The 18,463-nt window shown below is 57.3% G+C and overlaps 1 protein-coding gene and 1 long non-coding RNA gene across 6 annotated transcripts; both read left to right on the top strand.

Annotated features, from left to right (window-relative positions):
* The first annotated feature begins 658 nt into the window (after positions 1-658).
* On the top strand, positions 659-11,146 carry LOC108963071 (uncharacterized). The gene is made up of 3 exons (XR_001991787.3): positions 659-793; positions 1,074-1,133; positions 8,630-11,146. It is a non-coding gene; the product is annotated as an uncharacterized LOC108963071 (long non-coding RNA).
* A 1,309-nt stretch (positions 11,147-12,455) lies between these two features.
* Positions 12,456-17,183, top strand: CIRBP (cold inducible RNA binding protein). 5 transcript variants are annotated; one of them, XM_018921856.3, is made up of 8 exons: positions 12,456-12,613; positions 13,295-13,403; positions 13,499-13,605; positions 14,080-14,218; positions 14,309-14,393; positions 14,499-14,563; positions 16,816-16,910; positions 17,045-17,183. In XM_018921856.3, exons 2-7 carry the CDS (start codon positions 13,301-13,303, stop codon positions 16,818-16,820), a joined length of 504 nt encoding a protein of 167 aa, XP_018777401.1. In that variant the 5' UTR covers positions 12,456-12,613; positions 13,295-13,300; the 3' UTR covers positions 16,821-16,910; positions 17,045-17,183. The 5 variants fall into 5 exon arrangements, with proteins under 5 accessions (XP_018777401.1, XP_018777400.1, XP_009095153.1 ...); XM_018921855.3 differs by having other exon boundaries at positions 16,813-16,910; XM_009096905.4 differs by having other exon boundaries at positions 14,914-16,910.
* Positions 17,184-18,463: the final 1,280 nt, after the last annotated feature.

The raw sequence follows: 18,463 nt of genomic DNA, 5'->3' as shown, positions 1-18,463 counted from the left end.
GGCAAAGCCCGGCCTGGATACCCAGGCAAGGAGCGGGACAGCACTCGTGGGTACCCCGCGAGTTTCGGCCCCGGTTCCCGACACAGCTCCGGTCGCAGCTCGGAGGGGCTCGGAGCGGGCGGGGGCTTCCGGGAGATTGGCGGTCCCGGCCGGGAGGAGGGGCCGGGCCCAGGCTCCGCTCCGTGCTCCTCGATCCGTCCCGGACTTTCCGCGCTCCCGGCTCCGCTCGTTCATTCATAGATCGCGCGCGCTCCCGGCCCATTCATCCCGGCGCGCGGGGAGCTCCGTTACCGTGGCAACCGCCCCCCTCCCCCCCCTCCCGCTCCCACGGCACAGCCGGAGCGCTGGAGGGGCCGGGGGCCGTGCCGGGGTCCGGGTGCCTCTCTATGTGCGGGGGGGTTCCTGGCGACAGGAGCCCGAGGGGCTGCGCCCGGGGGTCCCCTCGTTCGTACGGCTGCAGGTGGGGGGGGCTCCGGCCGGCTCAGCCCCGCCGAGGCTCGGGTAGCGGCTGCCACGTCGGCGGGGGCGGCCCCTCTTCGCTCCCCCGGGCTGGGGCAGGAGCCCGGCTCCGGCGGTTTCCATCGTGGGCCGGGCTTGGCGCAGCTTAACCTTGAGGATCCCTCCCCACCCCCAAATTCCCACCCCACCCACCCCCGTCTCTGTGGTTGTGGCGCTGAGCTCCGGCTCTGCAGAGCGCAATTTCCCCACCCCCCCAAAGCTGTGGGGACCCCCCCAGAGGGGCGGGGTACAGCGAGTGCCAGTGGGTGCGAGAGCTGTGGGTGCCAACTGCCAGGTGGCAAAGTGCGGGTGTCCTAGCACTGCATGTGAGGGTGGGGGCAGGTCACATGTGTGCACCCACGGCTGCGTGTGTGTGGGGGGGTTGTTCAGACCCTGCTGCCCTCCTGCCGTGCACCCTAGATTCAAACTGTGTGGGGAGGACAGATGCGGTGCTGCGGGCACCTATTGCACAGGGCTCTGCGTGGGTGGTTGCAGAAAGCTCTGGCATGCAGCAGGGGCACAGCAGGGATCTGCAGCTGGACAAAGTTTCCCAACATCCTCTTCTTCCTCTCCAGGTTCGAGGTTGAGGAGCCACAGCCTCAGGTGTGGGAGAAACTGCTGCTGAAACCCCACAGGTGAGCCCCAGCCCCCACAGGTGGGCTCCAACCCACGGGCCGATGTACAAACGTGACAGGGCTGTGCTCCAGGTCAGCGTGGGGCTGAGCGCGGATCCTCGCACTGCTGCACTCGTGTGTGCTTTGCACAGACGTGTTCTCCCGAATTTGTGCCTGTGGAGGACACGGGCATTCCAAGACCCCGGGTGCGCACACACGTGTTGGTGCTTGTGCCCTCGGGCACGTCTCTGTGTGTGTTCGCACCGATCCCACGGACGGGGAGGGTGTGCAGGGCCCCCTACACGCGGGGGTTGCCCTCACATGCAGCCGTGTGCGCGTCGCGGGCTCCGCACGCCGGAGCCGGGCGCCTGGCGCTGCCGGGATGACTCACGGGCTCGCAGAGGAAGCCGTGACTCAGTGATGGATTCCTGCCGCTCCCCACCCCCCGGCCGCTCCGGCCAGCGCGGCCACGTGGAACCCGCGGGACCTGCGGCCGGCCCGGCGGGACGCGGGTGGTGCTGCTGGGGGTCCCCGTGGGGCTGCTCGGGGCCTTGCTGGGTGCACATGTCCCTTGCCTAGGCCGTAGGGACGGAGGGTCCCTGGAAGAGGTGCCTTCAGGCGCGCAGGAGGAGGATGCCCCGGGCTCGGGGTGGCACCGCGCACGCCCCGATTCCCGCCCCAGCTGGGCGTGGGGTTCCGGATCGGGCACGTTTCCCGGGTGTCCGGGGCGGATCCGGCTGTGCAAGCCCCGGGCAGCGGTGCCAGGCGCTGCCCCGAGCTCCAGCCCGGGGGGCTGCTCTCTGCCTGGGGAGCTAGAGCTGCTTCACCTGCCATGGGTTCGCCATGGATCTGGGCTGTGGCTGCAGCTCCACCTGCTCCTGGCACTCTGCCACCGCTGGCACCGGGCTCCCCAGCTGCTCTGGCTGACAGCCCAGTGCTGGGCAAGGGTCTGGGGTGCCATAGTGTCATGCAGGCAGGACTGTGGACTGTGAGCAGGGGCAGGTGGCTGCAGAGGGAGATGATCAGTGGTGCCATGTGATGCCCAGAGTGCTGTGCCAGGAGCCAGCAGTGCCTCGGACACTGCCCTGGGGGTCAGTGGCACCGCGCAGTGCCCAGGGTGCTGTGCTGGTGGTGCCACGCAGTACCCAAGGCTCAGTGCCATGGCACGGGCAGGGCAGCCTCTGTGAGTCAGAGCAAGGTGCAGCAGCTGCCCCCTCCCCGCTTGCCCGTTCCCAGGCCCTGCTCACCAGATTCACTTTTGCAATGACTGGTGCAGCCATCCCAGCTCTGCCGAGCTCTCCCTGACCCACTGTGCCCACGCTACCTGTGGCCTTCTGCCCCCACATCACCACCTGTGACCTGGCACGGTTCTGCTGCTGCTGCCTCAGCCAAACCCCCTTAACCTTGGCTCTTGCCAGCTCCTGCCCCAGGAGCTGCTGAGCACTGCCTTCCTGAGTGAACCCCATGTGTTCCTGAGGGGCTGCAGCCCCCTCGGTGGGTGACAGTGAGGGGGTCACGGCCAGCGGTGAGTCAGCACAGGCAGGTGTGGACAGGGACTGGGATGGGGACGCCTTGACTGTGGACACCGTGATGGGGGAATGACTCATGTGTTAAACAAACAAACAGGCGAGCCCGTGTGAAGCTGTGCTGGCAGCTTCCTCTGTGCCCCAGCACCAGAGATCTGCTGGTGCACCCCAGTCACTGATCTCCCACAGTGGTCACAGCATCGGGAACAGTCCCGGAGCTGCTGCTGTGTGCGGTGTCACACACAGGTGCACAGGGCAGCCCTGCCCTGCAGCCAGCAAGACAGGACAGACCCCAGGGTCCTGATGCAGGGCAGGGCTGATGGACACTGCTGATCCAGGGGAACTCCAAACACCTGCCTTTTGCGCTCGCTGCCAGAGCCGCAGTGCCCAGGGCCAGGCGGGCACCTGGGGATTTCCAAGGTCCAAGCTCACCTGGGCTGGGGCTGTGCAGCCTCTCCCTGGGCTGGCAGGTGTAAAACCCAACTGTAGGCAACTGCCCAGCTCATGGCATGGCCGGCCTGCCCGGGCATGGCCACATGCCCACTGGGCTGAGAGTGAGCTGTGGGGTGGTTGCTGACTGCCCAGCTCTGGCTTGTCCTGGTCCTGCAGCCCTGACCTGGAGGTGCCATCACTGAGCCAGTTCTGTCTGTTCTCAGACGAAAAGTGCTTCCCCCAGGCCCTGCTGCAGCCAGGGCAGAGCCAGTGTGTGGCCGTGAGTGATGCTGTGCCCCAGCACAGGGTCCATCATGTCCCCAATCCTTGGTGGAGCTGTGCCACTACCACCAGCACTGTGTGATCTGGAGACCTTGTGCACACACACACTCAGAACATCGGGAATGTTTTGTGTTGAGGCTGGTCAGTCGCTTACTGGATTTTTTTCCACCCTTTCTGCTGTGGGTTTGGCCAGGTGCCCGGGGCAGGCGCAGGGGGTGGGTGTGAGCAGGCATGTGATGAGCCGGGTGTGACGGGGATGGCGAGAGCTGGGAAAGTGCTGAGCTGGTGTGAACCTGCCGTCCCATCCCCATCTCCTCCTCTCCAGCCCTTCCTGGAAGAGCTGCAGGGAAGGTCCCTGCTGTGTGTATGGTGTGGGCAGCTGTGCCCATCCCCACGGCATCTGGGTGCCTCCTGCAGGAGGGAGAGCCTGTGAGGCTGAAGGCTGCAGGGCTGGGGGTCAGTGCAGGTGCCCTGGGTGCTCTGCCTTGCTGTGGGGGGGCAGGGTGAGGAACCCACATTCTGGCTGGGAACATTGTTGCTCGGAGAGTCCCTGAGCTGCTTCCTCTTCCCCATGGCGGGTGTGTGGGGCTGGCGAGAGCGTGTCCTGCCTGGAGCCACACGCTGAGTCAGGGACAGAACAGGAATAGAGTCGGGTGCCTGAGTCACGGCCCACGTGTGAAACCAGCAGCACTTCCCCAGGAAGGGGGAACCCCACAGCCCTGACAACCCCTGGTACATGTTGGCCACTTCCCTGGGATCACGGTTCTCCCCTCCTGGATCAGCCCTAGACTCTTTTGGAGCTGAGAGCTGTTGGCTCAGTCCCTTGCTGCTGTAAGCAGCCACAAGGATAAGAGATCAGGCAGGAATGCAGGCAGGGAATGACTGCCTCACCTCAGGACCCCCTCCATGCACCCACACGGGGCACAGAGCTCCCCACAACCCCCAGGGCTTTGCCAAGGGGCTGGGAAAACCTTGGGGAAGGTGTGCAGGGAAGAACCAGTGTTCTCAGCCACCCTCGTTTGCAGTTCCCCTTGCACACGTGCGTGCACAGCTCACCCCCACACATGCGTGTGCATCGCTCCGCAAGTGCGACAGCCCGTCCTGCGCCCCAGCCCCCCCCAGCCATCCGTCTGTCCGTCTGTGTCCCCCGCCAGCTCCCACAGAACACCCCTCCCTCCCACCTCCCCCGGAGCGTTTCCGCAGCGTCTCCATTGATAAATCTGGAGCGTTGCCACGGCGACGCTGCAATGGGGTGCAGCGGGTGCGGGGCTGCCGAGGGGCCCAGGCCCACGGCGGGGTGGGGGTGAGGGTGAGGGTGGGGAGGGCTGGCTGGGTCCACGTGTGACATTGCACACATGTGACTTCCCAGGTGTGTGGTTGCACACGTGTGGGATTTCCCAGCTGTGTGTGCACGGTGCTGATCGTGCATGTGAGTCTGGGTGTGCACACATGCACTGATGTGTGGTCTGCATGTGCAGGGCTGTGGGGGCTCAGGGACCCTATTCTGGGGCCCTTGGCACTGTCTGGTTCTTCCTGCAGCAGTGCTGGGAGGGAAACTGAGGCACTGACAGTGTGGGATTCACCCTGTTACAGAGGGTCACTTGGGGCTGGGGCTGCTTGGGGACAGGGGGACCTCACAATGCCACCACCTCTGACCCTTCCTGCACAGTGCTGGGTCTGGCCAGCATTGTCACACCCTGGTTGTGGTCTCACACACGGGCACACCCAGGATCCCCCGGCAGCCCCTGTGTGGGGATGGGGGTGCAGGTACCTGTGTGTGAGCTCCTGAACATGTGTGTTCTGTGCAGGTGTGTCCACACGTGTGCACAGTGCCACGTGGGGGGCTGGGGGACGCAGCACTGTTTGGTGATTGCAGCACACAGGCAGTGGGACCCCACTGGGGGGGCTGCAGGAGGTCTGCTGTGAGGAGGGGGCTCTGGTGCACGAGGGGAGTGTGGGGTGGGGGCCATGCACTAAGGAATCACTGGGACCACCCAGCACCTCCAGCACAGCTGGGTGTCTGCACACTCTGGGATGAGCTCTGTGTGAGACCAGGGGGGCTTGGGCAGGCAGTGCCTGACCCCAGGCAGCCTCTGTCAGGCCACCTATGGCCACTGCACTTGGGGGTCCACGTGGGGAGCCCACCCTGTGGATGTGCTCCGTGGTGGGATTTTGGGGTGCTGAGGCGGTGCTGAGCACCAGGATCAGCCCCGTTTGCAGCCAGGAGCTGGGGGAACACGGGGCAGGACCCCAGGGCACAGGGGGACACGGGGTTGCCGGCGAGTGCAGCGAGGCAGTGGCACACGCGTGGGTCGTGCGGTGCCGTGTGGGCAGGATCGGTGCATGTAGCGTGGCTGCCCTCTGCTGCCACGGCCACGGCAGCGCTCAGCACCCCGGCACCCCCGGGACGCTGCGGCAGGGACCCCCAGGGTGCTGAACAATGACAGCTCTCTCTGCCAGCCCCCGGCCCACACCAGAACCCCCCCACCCCGGGCTGGGGTGAGACAGCAGGGGAGTGGGCTCTGAGATGCTGTCAAAGATGAAATCCCCCTCCACCCTGTGCTGGGGTCATGCACCAGCCCCCTTTTTCTAGGCTTTCAAAGCCGTGGGGAAGGGGCTCAGCCTGGGGAGGGCTGGTGGTGGCTGCCGCTGCTCTCGGGGCGTGGGGCTGGCATGGATCCTGCAGCTCCCTCCCATCCTCCATCCCACTGCGTTGGGAAGCAGGTCACGTCCAGCTCCCGGCACGGCAGCGCTGCCGGGGGAGCTCAGCTTTCTGGGGCAGCTCTGGGCTGCTGGGAGCCGCTTTCGGGGGTTGTGGGAGGAGGATTTCCAGCTGTGCGGGTCTACGTGGCACTGCCACCCCGGGGATGTGGCAGCGGGGAGCTCAACCCCCACTCCCCTCCAGCTCATCCCAGTGGGTGCTGGGGGTCTTTGCTGCTCTAGCAGGAGCATTGCCAAGCCCCCTCCCCAAAAATCTCATTGCTCCAGGAGTCGCTGCCCTGTCTCAGGGCAGCTGTGCTGGGTGGCACCAGCCTGTGCCGTGCCAGGATCCGGCCTTTCCCTGTGGAACGCCCGGCTCCCAGGGCAGGTGTGGTGCTGCTGGAGGCAGAGACGCTGCCTCTACCTGCCTCCGTTGGGATCAGCGCGAGGGGGGAGAGCGGGGGAACTTTCCCGACTCGTTTCCCCACATTGAGGGGGAAAAAAAGAGAAGGAGTCGCATGACTTGGAGCTTCCCGAGAGGCAGCGCGGGGAGAGAGTGACCCAGGGAGCCAAGAATCTGCTGGGCTGTGGTGTCTCATTCCTGCTCTGCAGCGCGGGGCTGGGAGAGGTTGGGTTACGGGAGGCGCGGAAAGGGGACGGTGCAGGATGAGCTCATGCGAGGGCGCGGGAACCTTCTGGGCAGGAAAAAACGTTGATGCTGCAGTTCAGGGATTTCTGCAATCGCGGCTGTTCCCGCCGGCTCATTCCGCCGGGCCACCCCTCGTGCCGATGGCAATGAAATGACTCGGGGACGGCTGTGGGCTCAAGGTGATTCACGTGTCCTTGCAGGGAAACAGCAGCACACAGCGACCTGCTGAAGAGCAGAGGGGGCACACTGGGGTCTTGGGAGGACATGGGGGTCCTGGGGAGCCCTGAGACCCTTGTGCAGGGAGCTGGATGAAAAGCCACCCTGCATGGGATTGTAGGGGGTGTGAGACCATCAGCCCTACCGCAAATCGTGGCAGCAAACTGCGGCGTGAGACCGTGCCTGAGGGAGTGTATGGAGGAGCCCAAGGGGTCTGGAAAAGCTCCAGTTTCCCTCAGCACCTGGGCTGGCCCCCCTCGGTGTGTACTTTACCTCTTGCTGGAGAGGGATACGATGTTCCCAACTCTTGGCAGCTTTTCCCCTGCAGACTGTGATAAACCCTGCCCGCGTCCCCACCCTTTTGTCCCTCAAGGTCGCCTGGTGTCAGGCGGTCAGAGGCTGTTTGTCCTGTCCTTGGGTAGCATCTCCTGCCCATAAGAACTCAATGCTGCAAATACTCTTAGATGATGATTAATGAGCGCTTATATAACTGAACTGAGTCCTTAATGCAGACAGGAGGGTGACAGGAGGGAAGGTGGGAGCAATAAACAGCATGTCGCTGCTGCCGCTGCTTTTCCCACACCAGAGCAGCTGCGTTCTGTGCAGGGGGACCCTGGCAGATGTGGGAGAGAGGCCAGCCACGGGGAAGCAGCTTGGGCAGCCCCCATCTGGGTTTTCCAGGCAGTTTTGCATCCTGTGGGAGTGAGTGGCTGGTGGTGCTGCCCTGAACCACGTTGCCCGTGGCATGGCCGGGCTCTCTGGTGGGGCAGGGCTGGGAGGTGAAGGGTTTATGTTGGAAAAGCATTCATGTGTGACAGTGGCTGGAATGTTATGCTGGTGAGCTGGGAGGAAAAGGGCAAAAATCCCACAGTAACGCCTTAGTGTGACTTGTGAGGGGTCATGAGGCTGCTGCTGGAGACACTGGGTGCAGTTGTTTCTAAATTTGGCTGTGTTTGAGCAGGTAGGGACGGCCTGACACACAAGATTTGGTTTTCCATAATCTGGCTGGGAAGCACCAGCCCTGATAAAGCTGCTGCTCAGCGCCAAGGCAGTTACATGGTTGCCATGGTTACCACATGCTTATTTTCACCATCTTCCTCACCTCAGCTGGGGTGCCCCGGCATTCCCAACCCTGAATCCCCCCTGACCTCAATCGGGGTGCACTGGCATTCCCAGCTCTGAATTCCTCCAGACTCCAGCTGGGTGCACCAATGATTCCAAATCCCCCCTGGACCTCAGCTCATTTCCTAATACTCCAGTTTGGATTTCCCAACACTGCTGTGAACCCCCTGTCACCTCAGGGCAACTTGTGCCAGCCCTGATCTCTTGCACCTTTTTGTTGTGGATCCCATCCCTATGGGATTGCTCCCTATGGATCCAGTCATTCTGCTCTTTGTGGATCTGATCCTTCTGCTCTCCATGGATCTGTTCCCCCTGCTTGCTACGGATCTGATCCCTGCAGATCCTGTCCCCCCCTGCTCCCAGTGGCTTTGTCCTACAACCCGGTAAATCCCGGTCACAGGGAAGCGCAGCGGCCGCGCTCCTCACCATGGCAACGGCGGGATTGCGTCAGGGCTTTTCTTTCCAACTGCAAAACTGGATGAGCAACTCCCTCGGGGACAGTAGTAAGGGAGAAGGGAATATTCTTTCCCCTGGGGCGCTTTGGGGCTGCCACTTCCCTAATCCAGCCCTGGTTTGGTGTTTGCTTGCAGGTCCAAGGCTGCCATGGCCCAGACACCGTGGGGACAGTGAGGGCTCCCATGTCCCTGTGCTGGGGACACTGAGGCCTCCCGTGCTGGAAAGAGTCCGTGTGCCTTCCCTGTGGCACCTCCCTGTGCCTGGTATAAGATGATCTTGCAGGGAAAACCAGGAAGGAGCCAAAGGCTTGGTGTTGGATGGGGTGGAGGCCCAGGGATGAGTTCTGCTTCAGCCTGGCCTCGCATTCCCTCCTTTCCTGCAATCCCAGCAAAAACAAAGGCAGAGGAGGCGGCTCTTGCGCCCTGCAGGATGTGCTGGGGCGTGCAGAGCTCCCCCAGCGCTGTGCCTGGGAGCAGGAGGACGGTCCCAGGGGCTTTGTGAGGCTCAGGAGCAGGAACGCGGGCGGGGGGAAGGGGGGCTGCCTGGAGGGCTTTGTTCCCTGCCAGCCCCGGGTAGGGCACAGCAGCAGAGGAGGAGATGTGGCACCACTGCCCTGTCCTCCCCTCCCCTGAGCACTCCCATCCCCAGCCCACAGTGGCAGCACCAGAGGAGCTGCTCCGTGATTTGGGAACCTCATCAGAGCAGTGCCCGGGGTGGGGGCTGCCCTTGGCTCCCCAGAAGGTGCCAGGGCTGCTGAGCAGGTTTGGGCTCAGCTGCTGCACGGCCCTGGGCCATGAGTGTAGGACTGGGAAAGGTGGGGAGCCCCAGAGAAGCCTGTGGTGCTGTGGAAGGAGCTGCCTGGGTGCAGGATGTGCTGGAGGCAGGAGAGAGGCTCATGTTGGTGTGGGAATGGCACGGGGTGAGGGCAGGACTCCTCCTATCACTGCTCCCCCACAGCATTTCCATGTGGCACTATCCTTGCTGTGCTGCTGGACAGGCAGAACTTCCAGGAAATCAGATTTGCATTCACAGGATGTTCAGTCCTGCAACCTCTGCCCTTGGAAGCTTTAAAAAATAGGTGATAAAAGCATCAGTCATGTGGAGGGATCGCTTGAATCAGCTCCAGGTAATCCCTGAGGTCCCTCCAGCCTCTGGTGACTCACCATTTCCCATGGCTGCACCTGTACACACAAACAGCTCCGCTCCAGAGCGGATATTTGCACTCCCTAAGGAAGTGCTGGCACTTTTGTCAAATTGGGTCACTACAGCCACAGCCTGCTCACAGCCAAGTCCAGGTGATCAAAATTAGGGCTCAGCCAGGCAAAATGCCCATGGGTGCCCAGATCTGGAACTCTCACAGGAATGAACTCTGCGTCTCCTATGTGGTGTTGCCTGTTTGGGACCTCTGGCCGGGTCCCTTCTGCTGCAAGAGGTGAATCCTGGACTCTTTCAGTGCTTAATTAACTTCCCTAATGACTGGTGCAACCTGCCAGGTGAGCTGCCTGGCTGGCTGCTCCCAGCACTGCTTCCAGCCAGAGCCCAGCCTGTGGGACATGCATCGATGTCCCTGAGCTCCTTGGGCTGGTGACACGGTGGCAGCCCCTGTGTGCAGCCTGATCATGGAATATCCACGAGGATTGCCAAATCCACAGCCGATGCCTTGTGTGATGCCCTGAGTCAGGAGTGATCTGGAGCACTGAACCCTCCTGGCAGCAGCACACAGTGTCCATTTGGCCCAGCTCTCACCTTGTGTCACTGGTGACTCTCACTGTCAAAGCAAAGGCATCACCACACCCCAGGGAGACAGAAATCACACTTTTGGGACACAACCAAGCAAGGCTGTGCTCGCCATTCCCTTTCACAGGAGCTCCTCTGCTCCCTGCAGCCCTGGGACTCAAATTCCCCTGAAGCAGCAAAGGTTCTGTGTGCTATTTTCACAACACCCGACCTGCCTGGCTTTGTGTGGAGTCAAATCCCAGTAAATCCCAGTGTTTGTTTGTCCCTCAAGGTTTGCAGCAGGGTTGGTGTTGGCTGTCCAGCATCTCAGGCTGGAAAATGGCTCTGTGCATCAAGGTCACTTTATCCACCCTCATCACAGACCAGAAATGCTCACGTTAATGGGTCTCTAATTTAATCAAAATGCTGTGCCTGTGATTGCAGGGATGGACTCTTTTCCTCTCTTGAAGGGCAAAAATCAATTTGCAGTAACAGCAGACACGTCTGCTCCCTCCTCCAGGCCTAGGAAAGTGAGTAAATTTTTTCATGGTACGAAAATAATAATATTGACCTGGTGTGTCATCAATATTGGGGTTTTTTTATGTGCTTTTGAGCACTTTGGTGGCAGCATTCTGTGGCCCTGTGAACTCAGAAAAACCACAGATGTGGTGCCCCTGGGTTTCGTAATTACTGTTTTACCCATGTACAAACTGCCCTTTTCTTGCAGATCCCAAAGGGATCACAACAAATCAGTGAGGAACAGCCTGATTTCCATGCCCTGGGAGGCAGGGAATGGGTGATCACTGCTCAACAGAGCAATCACGGGCAGGTTTCTTTGCATCTCCCTGTGGTTTGTTTTTCCTCAGTCTCAGTGCCTGGTTTAGAAATCAGTCACCAGTCTGTACTCCAGTGATTTTCTTCTGTGCAGCCTGGCTCAGACAGGAAATACTGAGAGGGAAGGGAAGGGAAGGGAAGGGAAGGGAAGGGAAGGGAAGGGAAGGGAAGGGAAGGGAAGGGAAGGGAAGGGAAGGGAAGGGAAGGGAAGGGAAGGGAAGGGAAGGAAGGGAAGGGAAGGGAAGGGAAGGGAAGGGAAGGGAAGGGAAGGGAAGGGAAGGGAAGGGAAGGGAAGGGAAGGGAAGGGAAGGGAAGGGAAGGGAAGGGAGCTGCAAACTCCTGTCTGCAAAGTGCAATGGGAATTACAAGGAGTTTCTGGAGGGAGAGCAAAGGTGCCTGGTCCTGCCTGGGACAGGGGACAAACAGACAGAGTGACCCCTGGTGTGTCCAGCCCTGTCCTTGGACACAGGACACACACGGTGACAGCACAGCCCCGTCCTTGCCATGTTTCCTTCCCCTTTCCTGCACACTGCTATTCCCTCCCGAGCATCTCCTCCTCTCCAGTCTATTTATTCACATGCATCTCTTCCTCCAATGTTTCCAAACACTTTTCTACATGAGATTGTAATTATTGTATGAAACATTGACCATTTTTATTTTGAGGCCTATCAAAGCTGTGTAGGATCTCAATGAGACGCGTCTTTGGCTTTGCCAGTTTTCTCTTTCAATACAAAGTTTTTACTGCTGAAGAAATTCTCACCTTTGTCAAACCTCAGGATGTGCTTTTAAAGATTTCAATCTTTGGCAAAACAGCTTGAGCAAAGACCTTTAGGTCTGAAGAAAACTTTGTTGTTTTGACTACTTCTCACCATCATCTCCCAAGTGCCTGTTGGACAACACTAGAAGGAAGGATCATTCCCCACGGCACAGAGAGGAGGGTGGCCGCTGCGGGGGCCAGTTCGCGGGGACAGGACGGGCTTCTTGAGCGGGGCGGTGACCGGACGGGCCGCAGCGGGAGGAGCCGCCGGAGCCAGGCCGGGGGCAGCGCTCGGCGCCCAAGATGGCGGCAGCCCCTGAGGCGGCCCTTTGTCTGCGGCCGCCGCCGCAGTGCGAGAAGGGCGCGAAACTGGGCCAGCCTGGACACGCCCCTTTCGCCAGAGGGGCGGGGCGGCCGCGCCCCCCCGACCAATCAGCAATCTCCACTTCCTTCCCTCTCACAGGGGCGCTCCCGCCCGCCTCCGAGCGCGCAGCCAATGGGCGCCGCCCATCGCGCCCCGCCCCCGCGTGGGTGGAGGGGGGCGGGGCTACGCTATGGTTTTGTTTGCGAGCCCCTACCTTCGCCCCCGCCGTGGTTCATTAATATTAATGAAATCCTGGCCAATCAGGTGGTGCAGCGGCCGCAGCGCTTTGGTGACGTGTCGCCCCTCCTTGCAGCGGGATTAATCTGCATATTCATAAGATAGGCGGGATGAGGCGCGGGCGTTTATAAGGCGCCGCCCCGCCAGGCTCGCCGTACATTTCTCTGAAGCTTTGAAGTGTTGTGTGGACCTCGCACCGCCCGGGTATCGGTGAGCGCAGTCGCGCGGGGCGGCCGCGACCGCACCGGGCCGGGTGGTCCGCAGTGAGCGGAGCCGTGTCCCAGGGACAGAGGGCCGGGTTCCGCGGGAGGCTGGGCCGCAGCTCCCGACCCGCCGATCGGTGCCCTCTGCAGGCACGGGGGGCGCGGCGGAGCGGGCCGTTCTGGGCCGTTTGGGGGAAGGGGCCGCGGCGGGGGGAAAGGCGTGCGCGGAAACAAAATGGCGACGGGCCTCGGCCGTGCAAAATGGCGGGCGGGAGGGAGGGGGCGGCGGGCGGCCCTGCCCAGGCAAGGCCGGTAGGGGGCGATGCCGGACGCGCATGCGCGCTGGGCACGGAGGGGCGGGGGCCGGGCCGGGGGTCCCACCGGGGGTTGGCGGGACCGGATCCGGCCGCGGGTTCTGCCGGGGCCCGGCCCCGACGCTGCTCCCCTGCCCTTGGTCCTGAGCCCTGCGGAGCCCCAGTGGGGCCCTGCCTCCCACCCTCCCGGAGGGAGACCCCCTGTAAGGCTGGAGGAACATATAAGGTGTGGGCTCAGGGGTGCATAGGGCTTTCGAGAGTGTCAGATCACATTGGTGTTGTTATAGATGGTGTTAGAAGGATTTAACGTTTCAGACCTTGTGGGGATTATGTGGATTTTGTGAGTCGCTGACTCGGTTCTGTTGGTTTGGCAGGTCAGAATGGCATCAGATGAGGGAAAGCTCTTTGTCGGCGGGCTCAGTTTCGACACCAATGAGCAGTCATTGGAGCAAGTCTTCTCTAAATACGGACAGATTTCTGAAGGTGAGACTGCAGAGCCGCCATGCAATTGTTTCCCTAAGTCTGTTTAATTTCCTTGGCGCTGATGGCTTTTTATTTCCTATCTCTCCTTCTCACAGTCGTGGTGGTGAAAGACAGAGAGACTCAGAGATCCAGAGGTTTTGGCTTTGTTACTTTCGAAAATATCGATGATGCAAAAGATGCAATGATGGCCATGAATGGAAAGGTGAGGAGGCCTGGGAGTTGATTATTTATTTCCCATAGTGTGGAGGAAGAGAATCAGAAGTGTGCCGCTGTTTAGGCTTTGTGAAAAACAGATAAATGCCAGTATCTTACATGACATGAGATGGATGTAAAAAGTCTGGCTATATGAATTAATATGTAAAAGGATATATGTGTATATATATGTGTGTATGTACATATACTAGAAATACAACCTTAAAGTTCCATTATGGAATCTAGATGATTGAGGTATGGCTTTATAAGCATTCCTGTAAATAAAATATAATATTATAATAATATTCCTTAATAGATCAGTTTTTCTGCCTACTTGATTTATTTGTGGCATGAAAAAACCATTTATTTATTTCACAAGCAGCTAATCCTGGCTCTGCTCAGCCAACTAAGAAGGCATGCAACTCGTTCTACATGTGCTTTCTATTTAAATATTTCAATTTAGCTAACTGTGGCTGTCTTTTAGTCTGTAGATGGGCGTCAGATCCGAGTTGACCAGGCTGGGAAGTCCTCAGAGAACAGATCCCGTGGCTACAGAGGGGGGTCCTCGGGAGGCCGGGGCTTCTTCCGCGGGGGCCGAGGCCGGGGCCGTGGCTTCTCCAGAGGTGAGTGCATGGGGGTCAGTCATAATGTCTGGATGGGGGGGTGTCACTTGTCAGAATAGTTAGAAAACCTCATTTCCATGTATTTCCAAGGAGGTGGAGACAGAGGCTACGGCGGCAGCAGATTTGATTCCAGAAGTGGAGGCTATAACGGCTCCAGAGACTACTATAATAGCAGGTAAGGGCTCTGCCCCCACCAGGGATCGTGGGGAAGCTGTGGTGGAGCTCAGACCAGCAGAGAAGGAGTTGAGCAGCTGTAAAGCAAGTTCTGTTTGTCCTGCAGGAGTCAAGGTGGCTATGGAGACAGGAACTCAGGAGGCTCCTACAGAGACAGCTACGACAGTTACGGTAAGTCCTGCTTCGAGCGGGAGCGCTGAGTCTGTGTGCTGTAGGAGCTCTGAACCTGCTGAGCCTGAGCCTGCAGCTGGGGCAGGCTCAGGCTGTGGACGTGGTGGTGCCGGGAGATTCTAATTTAATGCATGTGCAGGAGTTGCTCGGATCTAAGGCAAAGCAAGTGTTAAAAAAAAAAAAAAAGGTGTTCCTGGAGCCCAAACTCGGCTGCCCTAAGGCACTGACCCGCGGGTGGGGGATCTCAGTAGCCAAGTAGCCGTAGCCTTGGAATAATGCAAAGGGAGTAAAATGCTGGAACTTGTCTTTGCTTCAGTGCCTTTACAATTGTGCCTGCTTCTTGTCCTCAGCTACACACAACGAGTAAAAATCCTTCCTGACTCAAGATCGTCCTTCCAATGGCTGTATTTATAAAGATTTTTGGAGCTTCGCTGAAATGGTTATTGTGTAGTACATCTACTTGTATTTTCACTTTTGTAGTATTACCAGTTCTGATCTTGTCATACACAGCCTGGCAGCTTCTGAGACGAGACTGTCTGATTAGACTGTCTTGGAGAAAGCTCTGCTTTCAAGTGGTTTTAATCTTTTTTGAAAGCACTTCAGATTTTATTTTATCCTCCATGAATGAGCCAAGGTGTTCGTTTTTGGTTGGTTTTTTTTTAAGTTGGGGCCCCAATTCAGTTTCTTTTGAGCTAGCAAGGACCTTGTACCAATGTTCACTAGAAGCTGAACAAGCTGTGGACTTTTTTTTCTTCCTTTTTTTTTTTTACAAGTGCATTACCTTCGTCTTTTGTAACATTCCTTTAGTGTAGCAAGGTAGGAATGCAGCTTGGGTTCCGTTGGAAGGCAAACCACCTTGATATATCTAAAGAGAAACGTGCTTGTATGTTCAACCCGCATAACGGTATTTTTACTGTTGTAATGATGTAAATGACCCAGAACTAGACTTGCAAACTTACCATAAAGAGGTTCTTGAAAATGTTTATTTATATTGTCCTTTTTTACTGGAAGAAATATGCATATTCCATTGCTGTTGTATTTGAAGTGGTAAAGGATTCCTGTATACAGTTTTCTTTGGCTTTACGAAGCCTATTAAAAGACCGTCTGAAATGAACTCTGCTCCTGACATTTACATTTCATTGCACAACACAACCCTTGGAGACGAAGAACAGTCTTGGGAGCGAGAGGATGAGATTAGGGACAGTGGCAGAGCTGGCCGGACGATTGCCCGGGCGTTGGAATTTTAATCCTAAAATCGGTCTTGACATCTGAATTGGCCAAGAAATTTCACATAACGTAGTCAAAACTTGTCTGTAGAGGCTGGAAGTACAAACCTGAGGGCCTGCTAGGAGTGAAGTGCAGTTGGAATGTTAGGAAGGATAATAGATGTTTCCTCCAAAGCTGCTGTAGGCTACACTGGGAAGCTGTAGAGAAGAGCCAAGTGCTGTAGTCCCTGGGCTGTTCCCTGCGTGCCGAGCGCGTGTGCGATGTAGGGGAATGCCGGGCTTAGCTTAGCTGTGTCATTGCTTACAAGTTCTAAGAATTCTTTGCTAGCAAATGGAAACTGCAGTGTCCTTGGAGAAAAGAAGTGTTGTGCCTCCAACAGAAACCTCTGAGACGAGAGCTGCTCTCTTGGCTAGTTCATATGTGGAAATAGTCCTGTAATTCGAGGTAACTCCTTTTGCTCATGTCCGCATCCTTCCTCTTGTTGAGAGCTCATTTGAAAGTCTAATGTACCTGTGAAATATTCCTTTTGACAATTTTGGTCAGCTGCTGGAAAAACGTTAACCCATGCCGTATGCAACCTTTGGCTTGTGGCACACCTTGAGTTCCACAGATCAGAGTTGGGCATGCAGCCGTGTCTTGCTGTAGGTACGGAAGCAAGATTGGAACGAACTCCCTGACTCGATATGTGTTCATCTATTGAGACTCTTCCTAGACTTCATTAAGTTGCTCACTTTAATTGTAGCTTTCTTTGCCATCCTACTTGTTGCCATTAACTTTTTCCCATGGCCCACACTTCCTAAGCAGCCATGTCCAAGTGTTAACTCTCTGCTTAGGGGATCCAATCCATAGGCTGGCTGAGCACGGGCAGCAGCCGGCCCGGAACAGTTTTCCCAGACTGTGCTTTGTGGTGTGATGGGTTCAGCGATGGCTTGTGAGACCCTCGTGCGCTGTGAGCTGTGTGGGGAGGTTGGGGGCAAGAGCAGCCTCTGCCCTGGGCTCTTGTTAATGCCTCTCTGCTTTAGCAGGCTGAAGGGACCCGGCACACGCCTCGGAGGCCCAGTGGATCCTGAGCGACCAGAGCTGCGTTCCAGGGATGCTGCAGAGCAAGTCTGACAACCAGGTAATGTTTCTTTCCTGAGGTTTTTATTTTACTTAGGCTGCGTCCCTGTTCTGTAGCCCTGAGCTCTGAGTAACTCTGTTCCATTCCTGTATTTTTATCCACCTTCCAATTCTCTTGTGTCCCTTTCCTTTCAGCACTGAGACACGTCAGAGAAGACAGAAGGACAGACTCTGGACTGTGGAGATGAAGAGCTCAGAGCAGTGGTGGTGTTCATTTTTACATGAATCAAATCAATGAAGACAGAATAAAACACTGAAATGTGGAAAAAACAAATCTCTGTGATACTTTTTGTGGGAAACAAATGTTTTTGGCAAAAGTATTTGTCTGGTGCACAGCCCAGTTCAGAGCACATAGCAAACCATCACCACTGTGATGCTTGGAGGTGAACATGCTCTGCTCCAAGCAGATTGATGTGTGATCCTCATGGAAAATGGGGTCTTGTTGTGGGTTAAATCCCAAAAATGTGGCAACTCAGTGATGAGGAGGATTAATATAATGTTGGGAGAGGCTGACACTCTGAATGTGTTTCTGGCAGCAGATTGCAGGGTGAGAGCAGTGAGAGTTTTTGATGATCTCAGCTGCTCCTGCCCTTTGATTTGTGTTAAAGAAGAGCTGATTGCTTCATCCTGCCCTTTTCTCCCCATTTGTTTTAAACCGATAAACTCAGAATTTGGTGATGGACTCATTCAGGAGCCCTGAGGACTTGCTGCCCAAGAGCCATCAGTTCCCCATTTTCCACTGATACAAGTCTCAGACATTCCTGCCTGCAGGAGAGGATTAGTGAGCTCACTTCACAGAACCTACTTTTCCTCCTTTAACCTTTTTCAAATTATCTAAGTGAACAGCATTTAAAAAAAGCAATCAGCCATGACACACTTCTTCTGGGGGTTGTATTGAGCAATTCACCAGTGAGGATTTTTGCATGTTAATGCAGGAGGATATTAAATATAATGAAGGCTGAGGAGTGTGTGAAGTCTTTGCTGATAAAAATGCAGTCAGGTGAGGCTTAGATGAATTCAGGCTGAAAATACTTACAAATAATGCTTTGTAAGACCTTCCTAAATAGGATGCTTAGACGCAGGCTGAAATAATGAACAGGTGCAAAAATAGCCTGGTTGAAGGTGATGTTATTTTTGGCATTGCTAATTATGGCATTGAGTTAATGATGTCTTGCTGGGATGGGTGAGGGAATCGCTGGAGCCAGGGGCTGGATGTGGAGCCCAGTGGCGTCATTGGGAAGGTGTCTGGGTGCCGAGGGTCTGACGTGAGCTCGGGTGACCCAGTTTTAACCAAAATGCCCTTTTTTTTAAAGTAAGCCCTGTGTGTCCAGGCAGCTCGAGCCATTCCCTGAGGAAAAATGGGGAAGTGGAGCAGGGCTGAAGGGCGGTGACTGAGCCCTGCTCAGCCGGAAGTGTCTGCAGAGGGAAAAGGTGGGGGGGGATAGAAATTCTTGAAATGTTCAAAATGCTCCTGTTTCCAGTTGTGTCCGCCATGGGGCGGGAATGGCCGCCCTGAAAGGAGAAGGAGAACCCTGAGGGGGAAATGGCGGCTCT

The sequence above is a fragment of the Serinus canaria genome, chromosome 28 (genome assembly GCF_022539315.1).
Source record: "Serinus canaria isolate serCan28SL12 chromosome 28, serCan2020, whole genome shotgun sequence".
NCBI classification, from domain to species: Eukaryota; Metazoa; Chordata; class Aves; order Passeriformes; family Fringillidae; genus Serinus; species Serinus canaria.
The sequence above is the reverse complement of the archived record's forward strand: the minus strand, read 5'-3'. Positions and strand labels throughout refer to the sequence as shown.